The following is a 16,337-nucleotide window of genomic DNA, read 5'->3' as shown; positions in this document are numbered from 1 at the left end:
TGTCCTGCACCCAGGCTCACTCAACAGTAGTTACGCCATTGATTACAAGTAAAGTGCATGACATATGATGAATGCAACTGTAAAACCCATTATTGTGTATTTTTTTTTATATAAATGAGCCTTATACTATAGCGCAAAAATAAAGCATATTCTTTTTCATGGCAAAGAGAGATATGAAATCATATAAATATCTAAAGAACTCATATTACCCTGGGTTCAGAAAATGGTATATTGATCTCAATATCAAACCACTCATAAAAGCTTTATACAAAAAAAAAAAATGAAACCTCTGTTTAAATAGTTTGGAAGTTCAGAAACATGGGCACCTGTGATCACTTTCAGCTTAAAGTAAATCCTTTGATATTTCGGCTTTCATATTTCCACAAGATACATTTCTAAGTAGAACATTAAGGAATCATCCCCTTACTAAATCTCCCATCCAAAAACAGGTTTTTGAAACAGTCAGAGTGTACAGAGGGATAACTATATCCAAAGTCAGACTTTAAAGGAATGTATTGTATTGCTGTTTAAAGCAAATGGCCCACATTTGCAAGCACACAATATAATTTGTAAGCCACTGTTTATGTTTCTGGAATTAGGTCAGGAAATAAATATGGATATACATAGGGGCAAATTTACTTAAGGTTGAATATCGAGGGTTAATTAACTCTCGATATTCGACTGTCGAAGTTAAATCCTTCGAATATCGAAGTCGAAGGATTTAGCACTATCCGTTCGATCGAACGAAAAATCCTTCGAATCGTTCGATCGAACAATTAAATCCTTTGATCAAACGATTTTTCTTCGCCCTAAAAAAGCTACCAAAGCCTATGGGGACCTTCCCCATAGGCTAACATTGACTTCGGTAGCTTTTAAGTGGCGAACTAGGGGGTCAAATTTTTTCTTAAAGAGACAGTACTTGGACTATCGAATGGTCGAATAGTCGAACGATTTTTAGTTCGAATCGTTCAATTCAAAGTCAAAGGTCGAAGTCGAAGATTGAAGTAGCCCATTCGATGGTTGAAGTAGCCAAAAAAAACATTCAAAATTCGAAGTATTTTTCCTCTATTCCTTCACTTGAGCTAAGTAAATGGGCCCCATAATGTTTATCTATTAACTAAACCACAATGATACAAGTTTTATATCCATGATGTACAGTATATGCTCTCTGTATTATGGAAAGGTAATGGAGTTCACTAGGTCATGACTTGCTCTGTACAATCTTTATATAGAATTATATATATCTATACACACACAAAAGCAATGATTATCTTGTAAATAATATCCTTATAAACAGTGACTAGAGATGTCATCAGTTATAAACGGTGAGTACTGATGTCATTTTTGTCACATGACTCACTAAAACTTGTGTATAATAATATTTTCCCCTGTTGGAAAATATGAGGAAATAAGAAGTTACCTTGGAGTTTCATAATCTATATAAAAAACACTCTGCCTTTAGCCTTGTGTTTTTATATGGTCATGGAACATATCCTTATGTTTTACAAAGGGGGTACTTTATTCACTATATATTTTTTTATTGTTAATTTATGTCTTAGAAAGAAAGGACCTTATAATTAATCTTAAGCTATATAACAGTTTCAATGGTTTAATTTCTAACCATCAAATACAGAGGAGTTTGTGTGTTTTCTTCTAATTTGGGAAGGCCTGTTAATCAAAATTCAAATTTGTGTAATGTTAGTTTTTTTTTCTAATTCGAATAAACTCACAGTTTTTAAACAATGGAATGTCTGCCTATTTTTTTAAAATAAGATTGCTTAAAATCATGAAGGAAAACTTTAATACCTTGAATTTGTAGAATTTTTCAGTTGACTTGCAATGAAAAAAACACTTTAAATTTGTCATAGCCAGCTCCAATTGACTTGGCAGCTTTTAGATGCTAAAGTGTTACATTCAACTTTTTCAAACTTTTGTGTTTTTATTTTGTGTCAGTGAAACTGCGAAAAATTCGCGAAACGGTGCCGGCATCTAGTTTTTGACACCGGCGCTCGTTTTTGACGCCGGCGCCCGTTTTGGGGAAAAAAAATTTCAGGCGAATTTATCCGATGGCGGCGAATCGCGCAAATTCACCGCGAATTCGCGCCTGGCGAATAAATTCGCCCATCACTAGTTATTATGGTAAATTGCATGTTACTTTACGAACCAGCATTTTGTAGGTTTAACAAAGTTACATTTAAAGGAGAAGGAAAGGTAAATTTCATACACGACCTCCCTCTGTAGTACTCACATTGATGTCCTTGATCGCTATATTTTCTCCTCACCAATGCACATACAAAAGCAGAAAAGGATGGTTGATTTTCTGCTCTGCTTCTGTAGAACGCGGTGGCCATCTTACTAAAGAATTTGAGACTTCCTGCACCTCTTCATCAGTAATGCAAAAATTTTCAAAATTTTCACACAAAAAATTGAAAATTGTTGAACATTTTTATGAAAAAATCGTGAAAATCAAACTTTTTAATGAAAAATCTTGAAAACCGGAAACTGACGCCGGTGAATTTTCCCGGGAGACAAAAATTCCCCGCCAATTCATGCCAGGCAAATTTATTCGCCCATCACTACTCTTGACTTGGCGCTGTTTGGATGCAAAAATACAAATTCTTAAGCAAGATACCTGTAATAGACAGATGTCAAACCTCTGCTTCACGTTATCATTCAGAACTCTGAAGTGACTTTCTCGTCCTGGACTTTTGTGTGTTGGGAGATGATAAAAGCATTTTATTTGGGTGCTGCCCTATACAAGAAGAAAATATTGCAAGTTACCTATTTGGGGATATACAGTATCACTTAAACTTGAAAGAATAGTTTATAAAATGATGGAATGATGGGTCAGCTATTTCTGGAATATAACGGAGTGTCTCTGCAGTTTAGATAATATTATGTGACTTTCAGCACCACCTTTTCCCCTTGTTATTTACAACATTGATATTTTAAATTCGATAACGCTTTTTTCAGACATGGGAGACCCCTTTGTACAGAGTACATTTCAGGGAATAAGCTGATAACCCTCCTTTAAATACAATTTGTCATGATTAAATGGTCTAATCATAGCCTGCATCCCTTGGCTTATAAATAGTGATGGATGAATAAATTCAACATGGGTGTGAATTTGTGGTGAATTTCCACATTTCACCGCCAGCAAATAAATTCACAAAACTGCAATGGCGCGTCCAAAAAATGCGCACGCATAAAAATGTACTCGCGTTAAAATTTTTCAGACGCCAATTGACTTTAATGCATTTGGACAAAATATGCACACGTATAAAAATTGTTGCGGGCATCAAAACAATGTTGACGCCCATTGACGCTGTTTCGCGAATTTTGTGGTAAATTCGCAGTTCTTTCGGCAAAGGGAAACGGAACAAATTCACCCATCGCTACTTATGAATCTCTGCATGTTTATGCATGTAAAAAAGTCGAAAGGGGATCAGGGTTAAAAAAACTGTGACTTGAATTTCTATAAAGGTCCTTATTCATTTTTTTTAAGAGACAGAATTTTTTTTAAAAAGACAGCATACACAAAATGTACATACAAAAGTTACTTTTTGCCATGTGATAATTACAGTTGTCCCTTTACATTTTGTGCTTATAGATGCTCCATGCATACCTGTGAACTCCCCTGGACCCCACCCTTTGCATTCTCATCATTATGTGCTATTTTCTGGTTTTTACAATTTGCCCCTTCAGATACAATGTCTGCAGGTACAGTGAGCATTCAGTAACGTACAAGGGGCAAATTTACTAATCTCCGAAAATCCACCAGCGACGGCTTCGCTCACAGCACAACACTTCGCCAGGTGTAGATTCGCCAGGTCAACGCTAATTCACTAAAATCCAAAGTTGCGTACAGGGCGCCGAACGCTGGCGAAGTTCCTAAAATAAAATAAAGTTGTTATATTGCCCTACACATGAGCCCAGTGTATAGTTTATGTGCCATATGTTAGGAAATGTAGGGGGGGAAGCCTATTACCCCAAATAAAATGTTTGCTTTTTTTCAGCCTATCACCCTGAAAAGGGAAAAGACGCCAGCGTTTTTTGGAACTTAGACAAATTTTTAACTATTTTTTTAGGAACTCCTATCTAATCTATTGCACTTCACTGGTCTGAGGTGGCGAAGGCAAGTCTGGCTCAAAAGGTAACGTTCAGTAAAATTCGCATCTTCGTGAATTTGCGTAGTTACGTCCATTCACCAGAGCGCAAATTCGCCAGGCGTTAGGGAGCAAAGTATCGCTAGAATCTATCTCCTTCGCTAGTGAAGTTGCGCCGAAGTACCAAAATTACGTCACGCTGGCGTATTTTCACCCGCTTTAGTCACTTCGCCCTTTAGTAAATTTGCCCCCAAGTATGATGTTTGCTTGCACAGTATGGGTGGGGGGCAAGATGCATGTCCTGCACCCAGGCTCACTCAACAGTAGTTACGCCATTGATTACAAGTAAAGTGCATGACATATGATGAATGCAACGGTAAAACCCATTATTGTGTATTTTTTTTACATAAATAAGCCTTATACTATAGCGCAAAAATAAAGCATATTCTTTTTCATGGCAAAGAGAGATATGAAATCATATAAATATCTAAAGAACTCATATTACCCTGGGTTCAGAAAATGGTATATTGATCTCTATATCAAACCACTCATAAAAGCTTTATACAAAAAAAAAAATGAAACCTCTGTTTAAATAGTTTGGAAGTTCAGAAACATGGGCACCTGTGATCACTTTCAGCTTATAGTAAATCCTTTGATATTTCGGCTTTCATATTTCCACAAGATACATTTCTAAGTAGAACATTAAGGAATCATCCCCTTACTAAATCTCCCATCCAAAAACAGGTTTTTGAAACAGTCAGAGTGTACAGAGGGATAACTATATCCAAAGTCAGACTTTAAAGGAATGTATTGTATTGCTGTTTAAAGCAAATGGCCCACATTTGCAAGCACACAATATAATTTGTAAGCCACTGTTTATGTTTCTGGAATTAGGTCAGGAAATAAATATGGATATACACAATGTTTATCTAGTAACTAAACCACAATAATACAAAGTTGACTTTCATATCCATGATGTACAGTATATGCTCTCTGTATTTTGGAAAGGTAACGGAGTTCATTGGGTCATGACTTTCTCTTTACAATTTTTACATAGATTTATATACACAAAAGCAATGATTATCTTATAAATTATATCCTTATAAACAGTGACTAGAGATGTCATCAGTTATAAATGGTGAGTAGTGATGTCATTTGTGTCACATGACTCACTAAAACTTGTGTATTATAATAAATAAAGTACCCCCTGTTGGAAAATATGAGGATATTAGAAGTTACCTTGGAGTTCCATAATCTATATAAAAAAACACTCTGCCTTCAGCCTTGTGTTTTTATATGGTCATGGAACCATGGAACATATCCTTATGTTTTACAAAAGGGGGTACTTTATTCACTATATATTTTTTATAAAGAAAGAAAAGAAATTTTATAGAAAGAAAGGACCTTATAATTAATCTTAGCTATATAACAGTTTCAATGGTTTAATTTCTAACCATCAAATACAGAGGAATTTGTGTGTTTTCTTCTAACTTAGGAAGGCCTGTTAATCAAAATTCAAATTTGTGTAATGTTAGATTTTTTTTCTAATTCGAATAAACTCACAGTTTTTAAACAATGGAATGTCTGCCTATTTTTTTAAAATAAGATTGCTTAAAATCATGAAGGAAAACTTTAATACCTTGAATTTGTAGAATTTTTCAGTTCACTTGCAATGAAAAAAACACTTTAAATTTGTCATAGCCAGCTCCAATTGACTTGGCAGCTTTAAGATGCTAAAGTGTTACATTCAACTTTTTCAAATTTTTGTGTTTTTATTTTGTGTCAGCGAAACTGCGAAAAATTCGCGAAACGGTGCCGGCATCTAGTTTTTGACGCCGGCGCCCGTTTTGGGGAAAAAAAATTTCAGGCGAATTTTCGCGAATTTATTCGATGGCGGCGAATCGCGCAAATTCACCGCGAATTCGCGCCTGGCGAATAAATTCGCCCATCACTAGTTATTATGGTAAATTGCATGTTACTTTACGAACCAGCATTTTGTAGGTTTAACAAAGTTACATTTAAAGGAGAAGGAAAGGTAAATTTCATACACGACCTCCCTCTGTAGTACTCACATTGATGTCCTTGATCGCTATATTTTCTCCTCACCAATGCACATACAAAAGCAGAAAAGGATGGTTGATTTTCTGCTCTGCTTCTGTAGAACGCGGTGGCCATCTTACTAAAGAATTTGAGACTTCCTGCACCTCTTCATCAGTAATGCAAAAATTTTCAAAATTTCCACAAAAAAATTGAAAATTGTTGAACATTTTTATGAAAAAATTGTGAAAATCAAACTTTTTCACGAAAAATCTTGAAAACTGACGCCGGTGAATTTTACCGGGAGACAAAAATTCCCCGCCAATTCATGCCAGGCAAATTTATTCGCCCATCACTACTCTTGACTTGGCGCTGTTTGGATGCAAAAATACAAATTCTTAAGCAAGATACCTGTAATAGACAGATGTCAAACCTCTGCTTCACGTTATCATTCACAAAAATATTTCTACTTTATAGAATAGTGTATGATCATCTAACAGAAACATAGTACAGGTATCTGACCTGTTATCCAGAATGCTGGGGACCTGGGGCTTTCTGAATAATGGATTTTTCTGTAATTTTGATCATCATACCTTAAGTCTTCTAGAAAATCATGTAAAAATTAAATAAACCCAATAGGCTGGTTCTGCTCCTAATAAAGATTCATTATAACTTTGTATGGATCTTGTACAAAGTACTGTTCTATTCTAACAGAGAAAAATAATCATTTTAAAAAAAATTGGATTATTTGGATAAAATGGAGTCTATGTGAGACAGCCTTTCAATAATTCAGATCTTTCTGCATAATGGGTTTCTGGATAAAGGATCCCATACCTGTACAGAAGTATCACACTGTTTCTGCACATACCTATGAAAGTTCACTGTCTTTATTTGTATTTCATATTTCATTTTGTAAAGGAGCACAATACAAATAAATTATACTGCAAAGTACTTCAACAGGTTTTATTGTTAAAGCAGAAGAAAAAAAATCATTTTTATCCAATCTGTTTTAACTGATACGGCTTGATGCTTAGGCATGAGCAAATATTTCAGCGATACAGATTTGCAGCTATATTAGGTTTTAATGTGAGTGATGAAATTGTTTGTGAATCTGCTTTAGAATTACACCATATCTTTTTTTTCGCCGGGGGAAAAATTATTTTTTTTGGTTCACGAAAATTAGACCATTTCACAAATGTTTACATGGTTTTGCATATCTTTTGGCAAAGTAAAATATACAGAGAAAAAAATGACACCTTACCAACACTTGCCTTGTCCAGCCAATCCACTGCTATCGATGTATTTGTGGAGTCATTCACGCAATGCAAAATGCATGGGCTATGGGTTATGTATAGGCATTTATAAGCTATGTGGGATAGTTGTTGATATGGATATACAAACTTCTACTGCTTGTGAGTTGGATTGTTTTGATTACTTTTTGCTAATTTTACCAAAAACAAATTCTTCAGCTTTCGAAAAAAAAATGGCTTTCACAAAGTCTGGAGTAGAGATCAATGTCATAGAAAATTGAAAGTAAGTGATGGCTTGAATTGGATAACTATGCACGCTTAAATGCAAATGTTCAAAAATGCTCAGGCAGGGCATAGCCATGTCTCAAAACCTTGCATTTAACTAATAAATAGTATCACCAGCTCTACATTTTCCCATATTGAACAATAGATAACATGGTATAAAAATTTGAGTAAAAAAAAAGTCCAGTTGCAATTGTTTATAAATAAGAAGAGTGATTATTGCTAGATTACACACTGAATGCAACCTTCAGAGGGGTGTGATAACCAGTACATTTGCTGCTCACTGTTGATGGGAAGTGACTAGTGATGGGCGAATTTGCGCCGTTTCGCTTCGCCGAATTCGCGAAATGGCGCCGGTGTCTCGTTTCTCGTCTCTAATTTTCACGGGCGTTTCGCGAATTTATTCGCTGGCGGCGAATCGCGCAAATTCGCGCCTGTCGAATAAGTTCGCCCATCATTAGAAGTGACCCATGGCAATGTCTGGCATTTATCAATGTCATTGAAGAGAGGTGATTAAAATGTCTTGTATGCCATTGCTCCGAGGCATAGGAGAGACCGCCAAACTACATTATTTTTACAGGATAGAATGTTACTAAAAACCTCTCTTTTTATAAAAAAAAAATGTCACTTTATTATTTATATTTTAAATAGTAACTTGAAAAAAAAATGCAAAGCATGTTCTGATTTTATGAATCAAAACAGCAAATCCAGTGCCTTAAATCAGTTTATTTGCAAATTGTAGGTTTGTGAGACTTGTTAGAGAAGAGTTCATTTCTGGATTTGGCACAAGCAAAAAAAATTCAGAAAGAAAAAACACCCATCAACTCAGTAATTTTATCCTTTTATCCAAGTTTTCAGTTGTTTTAATGTTTTTTTGTTTGATACATAGACTGTAGAAAAATTATATTTCTATAGAAACAATTTCCATGGATTCCAGGAAGTCCAAGTTTAAATTTTCTGGACCTTTTCCATATTCTAGGGGGGCTATTTTTTAAACCTCAAATTGTTCTGGTCGAGATTTTAAAGGGAAAACTTGAATTTTATGAGGGAAAAAAAGTTATGGGCAGATTTACTGTGATTTGAATGGTAAATTAGAATTTGAGTTGTTTTTCTGGTTAAAACTCACAATTTACAGTTTAAAACCACCAATTCGAATTTGAGTCTTTGATTTATCATCCCCCTACCCTCGAAGTAACTCGAATTTAATAGGTCGCCACCTAAAACCTGGCATGTTCATGTAGAAGTCAATGGCAGAGATCCGCTGACCTATTTGAAGAAGTTAATAGCTTTCCTGACATTCAAGTTTTTTTCAGAGAAAAACTCGATTCAAATTCCATTCAAATTTGATTAGAGTTTTTGGGTCGGTATCATTCATTCTGATTTGAGATGTTTGAGTTTTTTCTTAAAAAAGATACCAGTCGAGTTTTGAGGTCAGTCGAGTTTTTTTCGGTAAAAAGAAGCACTCGACCTTTGATAAATAACCTGCTTATTGCTAAAAATCCAAATCCGAAAATACTCCATCTCAAACCTTTCGAGAACATGCAGAAGACAATGGAACATGTCTCTGAAGATGTTTCTTGACATTGTGATCTTCATTTTCAGCTGATAATCCAATAAATTCCAGTTGACATGGCAACAATTCGATACAGTCAAGTCTTCGGATGGTCAATCATACCATTTGGATTGACACGCATTTGTCGCAACATTTTTTCGCTCTGACTTTTTAAAGAAGCATTATTGATAAATGAGTTAAATTCATGGATGGGAGTTAGGTCGACTTTGCTTTTGATTAATTTGAGTTTTAGTAAATACCCCCTAGGTGTCGGGGAGCAAACATGTTTCTAAAAAGGTAGATGTCAATTGTCCAATTGTCAAGCTATTTATCTCTCACAGGTCAGAAAATAATTTTAAAAGCTCATGTCAAATATTACAATAACGTTGACATAGTTCAGTATCTATCAGTGTGTAAATCATGTTTAGAATGTATTTAATCTATATAGCTAAAGCTGGTGGACTCTTCATTTGCTTTTTATTCTTCCTAAACTCGATTTTTCAAACTACATTCTGTATGTGATCTGAATGAGTGATTTCTTATATATCTGGCAGTACTGCATGTCCATTTATTGATAACACATCCCAAGGCAACACATTTAAAGCATTGTGCACTTTCAATGCAATTATATAGTGAATAAAGTACCCCCTCTTGTAAAATATAAGGATATTATAAGTTACCAAGGAGTTTCATGACCATATAAAAACACGAGGCCGAAGGCCGAGTGTTTTTATACAGGTCATGGAACTCCGAGGTAACTTCTAATATCCTCATATTTTACAACTGGGGGTACTTTATTTATTATAATACACAAATTTCAGTGAGTCATGTGACAGAAATGACATCAGAACTCACCGTTTATAACTGATGACATCAGAACTCACCGTTTATAAGGATATAATTTACAGGATATTCATGGCTTTTGTGTATTATATAATGAATAAAGTACCCCCTCTTGTAAAATATAAGGATATTATTAGTTACCGAGGAGTTTCATGACCATATAAAAACACGAGGCCGAAGGCCGAGTGTTTTTATACAGGTCATGGAACTCCGAGGTAACTTCTAATATCCTCATATTTTACAACTGGGGGTACTTTATTTATTATAATACACAAATTTTAGTGAGTCATGTGACAGAAATGACAACCCTACTCACCGTTTATAACTGATGACATCACTACTCACCGATTATAAGGATATAATTTACAGGATATTCATGGCTTTTGTGTATTATACCGTATATGATTATCCACCTTTATTATTTGCCCATTTTCTTTCTTCTGCAAAAAAGGCATTAGGTGCCATATGATTGGCAATTCAAAGCATAGGAATCTTCTCAATTCTTTGTCTCACAACCACAATATATCTCTATGTGTCTTATTCCTTGTAATCACTTTTGTTCCAGTAATCTTTTTAATGTGAGCTTCAATGAAGTTATCCACTTAATGTCCTTGTCTGTCATCAGAATTTTATTGTACATTAGATACAGCAGCCCATTAAATTGCACAATAACAACTTATGGCACTAATTACCTTGGAAAATATAATTCTGAGTGAAAGACTGATTTCAATATAAATTGGCAGACAAAGCAGAGATGATGCACAAAGTGTCCACAATAAGACATTGAATATACAGTAATTACACTTTATTTAAAAAAAAAAAAAAGGACTACTGAGAGGATCGATCATTAAAAAACTAATAAATATGTAATGCTATGGGGCCTTTGTAAATTGCTTTAATGAATGGGGTTTATTTTGGTAGTTGTACAGCATGCTGAATTCACACACAAGGTGGTGAAAAAGAAATGTACTGAAGTTCCTATGGTAGCACATTTTCCATTTTTCTCCCACTGTAGAAAAAAATGAAAATAATGTCTGAAAGAAAAAACTACCAGAGTTCACTGTTGTAATATGCATTTTCATAGGTCCCCTGGCACTGTACAACAGCCTCCTACATTGTGGGGTGGATTTATTAAGGCGGCAGATTTATTAAGGGGCAGATTTACTAAGGTTCGAGTGAATTTTTGAAGTTAAAAAAGTTCGAATTTCAAAGTAATTTTTTGGGTACTTGGACCATCGAAGAGGCCATATCCAACTTCGACTCGAACGATTCGAACTAAAAAAAAAACTTAGACTATTCGACCATTCGATAATCGAAGTACTGTCTCTTTAAAAAAACTTCGACTTCAATACTTCGCCAAATTAAACCTGCTGAATTGCTATGTTAGCCTATGGGGACCTTCTACAAACTTTTTCCAAGTCTTTACAGATCGAAGTAAATTCCTTCGATCGATCGCTGAAATCCTTCGAATCATTCGTTTCGAACGATTTTAATTAGATCGAACGATTGCCAAATTCGATGATAAAAACTTCAAATTCGATATTCGAATTCAAAGTATTTAAATTCTATGGTCGAATTTCGAAGTATTTTCAACTTTGAAATCGACCCTTGATAAATCTGCCCCTAAGGGTGGAAGTAAAAATTCGAATTTTCAAAATTTTTCGTCAAAGCTCTCAAATTCGAATTGTGTATTATCCAAACTCGATTCAAGTTTTAATTTGAATTTCGATATTTATCATACTCTGGCCCTTAACAACTCAAATTCTACTATTTGCCAACTAAAATCTGTATAAGTCAATGGGAGAGGTCCAGGGATCAAAAATAAAGGAATTCCTAAATTATTTCAGAAACATATAGTATTAAACTAAATTTGAAAATTAAACATAATGAATTGGAAAAGCAAACAAATCTGAGTTGAAGCAAATTTCAAATTTGAACGTTGCTAAATCATCCTTTTAGTCTTCAGTATGCCCCTCTTGGCAATCTGGCTCTTTACATGAAGACAATGACAATAACATTTTAGATCTAATTGTCTTCCAAAGTAACTGACGCTGACATAAATCTGCATGTAGAGAGACATATTCATATAACTGAGAAGTAGATAATTAAAAATAACATCATTGTTTCAAAAACAACAGGATTTGTAATTAAATTTAGAAAGTTCCTTATTTCTATGACAAAGTTTTTTTCAACATTCTTTGCAGTACACTGTACATTATAATGTATATATTTGTTTTTTGTAGATTCATCAAAGATTAATAATGTGGTTCCGACGTCTCCACACCTACCACAGATGGCACATCCACATTCCTATCCAACAATGGGGCAAATTTCAAATCCATATGAGCAACAGCCCCCTGGAAAGGAACTTAATAAGTATGCATCTCTAAAGGCTGTTGGTAAGTATTGTGTTTGCATTTTAAGATTATAATGATTGAAGAATAATATTTAATACATACTATAGTATATTTTTCAGCTGCTTTAACTCCTTAAAGCACACAGTTTAATGGATTGAACGGAATTGACAATTGGACAGTAACCTTTTCTGATTATTAACACCCACATCTGTCTGTAAAGTACGTTTTATGTTTTAAATTTTTTTATCTCAACAGCTTTTTGCAGTGGTTCCCAAACTGCGGACAGTAGCTTTGAGGCTCAGAATAATGTTTATTTTTTGTTAGATATGGGGAGAATGCCTATCTGCTCTTGATACTCAAGGAAAATGAGCCTGAAGGTCATATTGTGATTTGTAGTTTAGCACTTACTTGCTGTTCTGTGCATTATAGTAACTTTAACTATATGGCTGATACAGTAATTATTACTATTATTTATAGAGTGCCATCAATCCCTGTAGCGCATTACAGAGTATAAGTACAAGACTAAACGGTTTACATATACAGACAACGCATTTCACGAAATTGATTAACAGTTACAACTGGGTATTATTATGAGACAATCAGGGCTTACATTCAGAGAGAAAATGAGAAATATGATTGGGTTAGCCAGTGTGAATGATCCTGTTGGTTATGATAGTAATATTAAGTGCAGAGTGAGAGATTAAATACCAGTAGTCAGTGTGTGAATGAACAGAGAGCAGGCAGGTTTGGTGGGTGGCCAGATTGCTGTGGGTTTGGGTTATATGCTTGAATGAAAAGGTGGGTTTTATGTGACTATCTGAAGGCCTGGAGGCTCTAAGAGTGACTAATAGGATGGGACAGAGCATTCCAGTGGATGTTAGCAGCACGTGAAATGTCTTGAATGCGGGAGTGAGAGGAAGTAATGAGTGAAGAGGACAAAAGGAGGCCATGTGCAGACCAAAAGTTACATCTAGGGATGTTCTTTTTATTAGGTTGGTTATTTATAATGGTGCGGCACTTGTGAGCATTCAAGTACAAGAATCTTAAATTGAAATCCTGTATAAGATAGGTAGCCAGTGCAGGGGCTGGCAGAGAGGGGAAACACTTGTGGAGCAGGAGGAGAAGTGTATGAGTCTTGCAACAGTGTTCATGATGGATTGGAGTGGGGCCAGTTTAGACAGGCTGAGCCCACAGAGCAGTGAGTTACAGTAATCTAACCAGGATATGAGGGCATGCAGAAGAATTCTGGTAGTCTCTTGTGTGAGCAATGGTCAGATGTGAGAGATGTTCCTTAGGTGATAGTGCCATGATTTAGTGAGTGTTTGAATGTGGGGATTGAATGAGAGCGAACAATCGATGTTACACCTAGGCAGCAAATTTGCAGAACTGAAGTTATTTTGTTCTTTTATAAGCGGATAGTCATATTAAGCAAGGAAACAGGAGTGGAAGGTGGGAAGATGATGATTGTCCATTTTTTGGCAACAAGAGAACATGAAGAAAGAATTTAATAATAGTTTTACATATCTGGAACCTTGTTATGAATAAAGTAGGGGCCTCTCCTTATATAAGACGTCTCATGCCCTGCTTATACTGTATATAGAAGGTGGAACTGGCACATTATTCACTGCCATGATCAATTATTTTTAAAGATGGCAGATGCAAAAGTAGGATATGAAGCTGAAAGTCAGCAGAAATTGTTGCTTGGCATATATTTTTAGAAAGTTTCCCCCCTTTAGTGAGACTTTTGTGTGGTTCACATTTAGATACTGATAATTTATGTACCAAGCAACTTTACTATAAGACAGACCAATTTACTACTATCATTGCTTCCAATAACATCGTCTAGTCTCTCTTTAAAGTACTGGCACAGACACAATTTAAATATACTGCTAAATGTGAATGCCAGTGAGATATAGTTGACATTAAGGGGCAGATTTATCAAGGGTCGAAGTAAATTCGAGGGAATTTTCGAAGTAAACATTTTTTTTGGATACTTCGACCATCGAATTGGATACTACAACTTCAAATTTACTTTGAATTCGATTCGTAGTAAAATAGTTTGAATATTCGACCAATTTACTTTGCCAAATTAAACCTGCTGAAGTGCTATGGTAGCCTATGGGGACCTTCTAGACCATTTTGTGTCTTCACACATCAAAGTAAAATCGCTTGATCGTACGCTAAAATCGTTCGAAACGTTTGATTCGAATGATTTAATCGTAATTTTACTTCGAACGTTCGATGGCTAATTTAGGTGAAAAATACTTCGACTTCGATATTCGTAATCGAAGTATTTCAATTCGAGGGTCGAATTCCAAAGTATTTATCACTTTGAAATTCGACCCTTGATAAATCTGCCCCTTAGATGTGTGAGCTGGGATTCACCTGTTCTTAGAGAGGCGCTAGTACATTTATTTGTTTGTTTAGAATGCACAACTTTGCCCTGTCAGACATTCGGTATACTTTGCAATTTTTAATCATTCCCAAAGCATTCGACTTTTCAGAGAAGCATATGCTGTATTTTTTTTCAGAAAACTATTTAAACTATAACTCTTGCTGATGTTCTGATTATCATAGTAATACCTTCTATATCATAGGCAACACATTTCTTCCTCTCTGTAAAATTGTTTGAGCAGAGCACTCATTATCTTGTGCTATGGAATGCTATTCTCAGCAAGTTTCTCTAACTACTGATACACAACTGCATCATATATTGGTGTTTTTTCAAGAGTAATAAGAAATCCTTGAGCCGTGCAAGCAAAGTAGAAGTATACCACTCAAACAAAAGTAAATGCACTGGACAGAAAGGGTCTGGCAATTTTCTATACCCTCTGGGATTATTCTCATGGGTTATTTTTTCAGAAGTAGTATATAATGAAATGAGTTAACAAAAGAGAAAGGGGAAGAAGAGACGAAAAAGAAAAATAGCCCAAAAAATACTTTTCACTTTCTTACAACCAAGAGGTGCTGCAGCAGTATTTTTTTAGTATGTCTAAGCATCTGTGTGCAAGTTAAGTAAACGGTTATCTGGGCATAGTCTTAAGAGCTGATCAATCTATCCATAATGAATTGGAATTTTAGCACAGGACAGGTTCAGGTATGTTAAATTATGTAAAAATTCTACATTTAAAAAAAACATTTCCTTTTTCTTTGTAATAATGACACAGTACCTTTTAATTAATGGCAACTAAGTTGCTTAGGGGCCTTTTGAAGATTGCTTGAGTTTTGGGTGAGCTTTGCATGAGTTAATGAACTCACTGGCTTTCAAGCCCAATAACCTTGTCAATCTTCAGAAGCTTCAGAAAAACCCAAAGACATACAAGGTTATCGGGCCCAAAACCCACCATGAGTTCTTGAATGCATGCAGATTTCCTTAAAAGAGAACTAAACCCCCCTAATAAGAAAAGCCCCATCCACTAAACTAGATAGTCCCCCCTCCCTGCAGAGAACATTATTCCAAAAAGTGTCCCTGAATATCATGCTGCAAGTAGCAGTCTGGCTCCAACTGTGCATGTGCCAAATAACTCAGTATCTGCGTTCCCCAGGCCTGGATTTGTGGAAAGGCCACCTAGGCCGGGCCTAGGGCAGCAGGATTTTAGGGGGGTGGCATGCTGCCTAACCACACCCACATTGGTTCAAAAACACTGCGTACAATCATTTTTTAAATTTCCTGTGCGACAATCCCCATTGCTCCAGTCCAGATGATAAAAATTTTCATGAATAAAGGGGAGGGGACAGGAGCGACGAACGGCAGTGGGCCTAGGGGTGCCCACTATGTAAATTCAGCCCTGGCGTTCCCTTACAGAAAAAGACCGAAGAAGATGTCACCCCTGAACTCTGCAGCACTACTCTGCATGTATACATGAGCATGATATTCAGGGACAATTTTTGGAATAATGTGCTCTGAGGG

At 35.6% G+C, this 16,337-nt stretch overlaps 1 protein-coding gene across 1 annotated transcript in view; it reads left to right on the top strand.

Annotated features, from left to right (window-relative positions):
* Positions 1-16,337, top strand: part of shisa9.L (shisa family member 9 L homeolog) — a 254,582-nt gene that overhangs the window by 228,133 nt on the left and 10,112 nt on the right. Inside the window, exon 3 of the mRNA XM_018236315.2 lies at positions 12,314-12,469. Within this exon, the coding sequence (XP_018091804.1) occupies positions 12,314-12,469 (156 nt within the window). The remainder of the gene's footprint in view (positions 1-12,313; positions 12,470-16,337) is intronic.

Source organism: Xenopus laevis, chromosome 9_10L (assembly GCF_017654675.1).
Source record: "Xenopus laevis strain J_2021 chromosome 9_10L, Xenopus_laevis_v10.1, whole genome shotgun sequence".
NCBI lineage: Eukaryota > Metazoa > Chordata > Amphibia > Anura > Pipidae > Xenopus > Xenopus laevis.
Note: the sequence above shows the minus strand (reverse complement) of the source record. Positions and strands in the feature narration are given on the sequence as shown.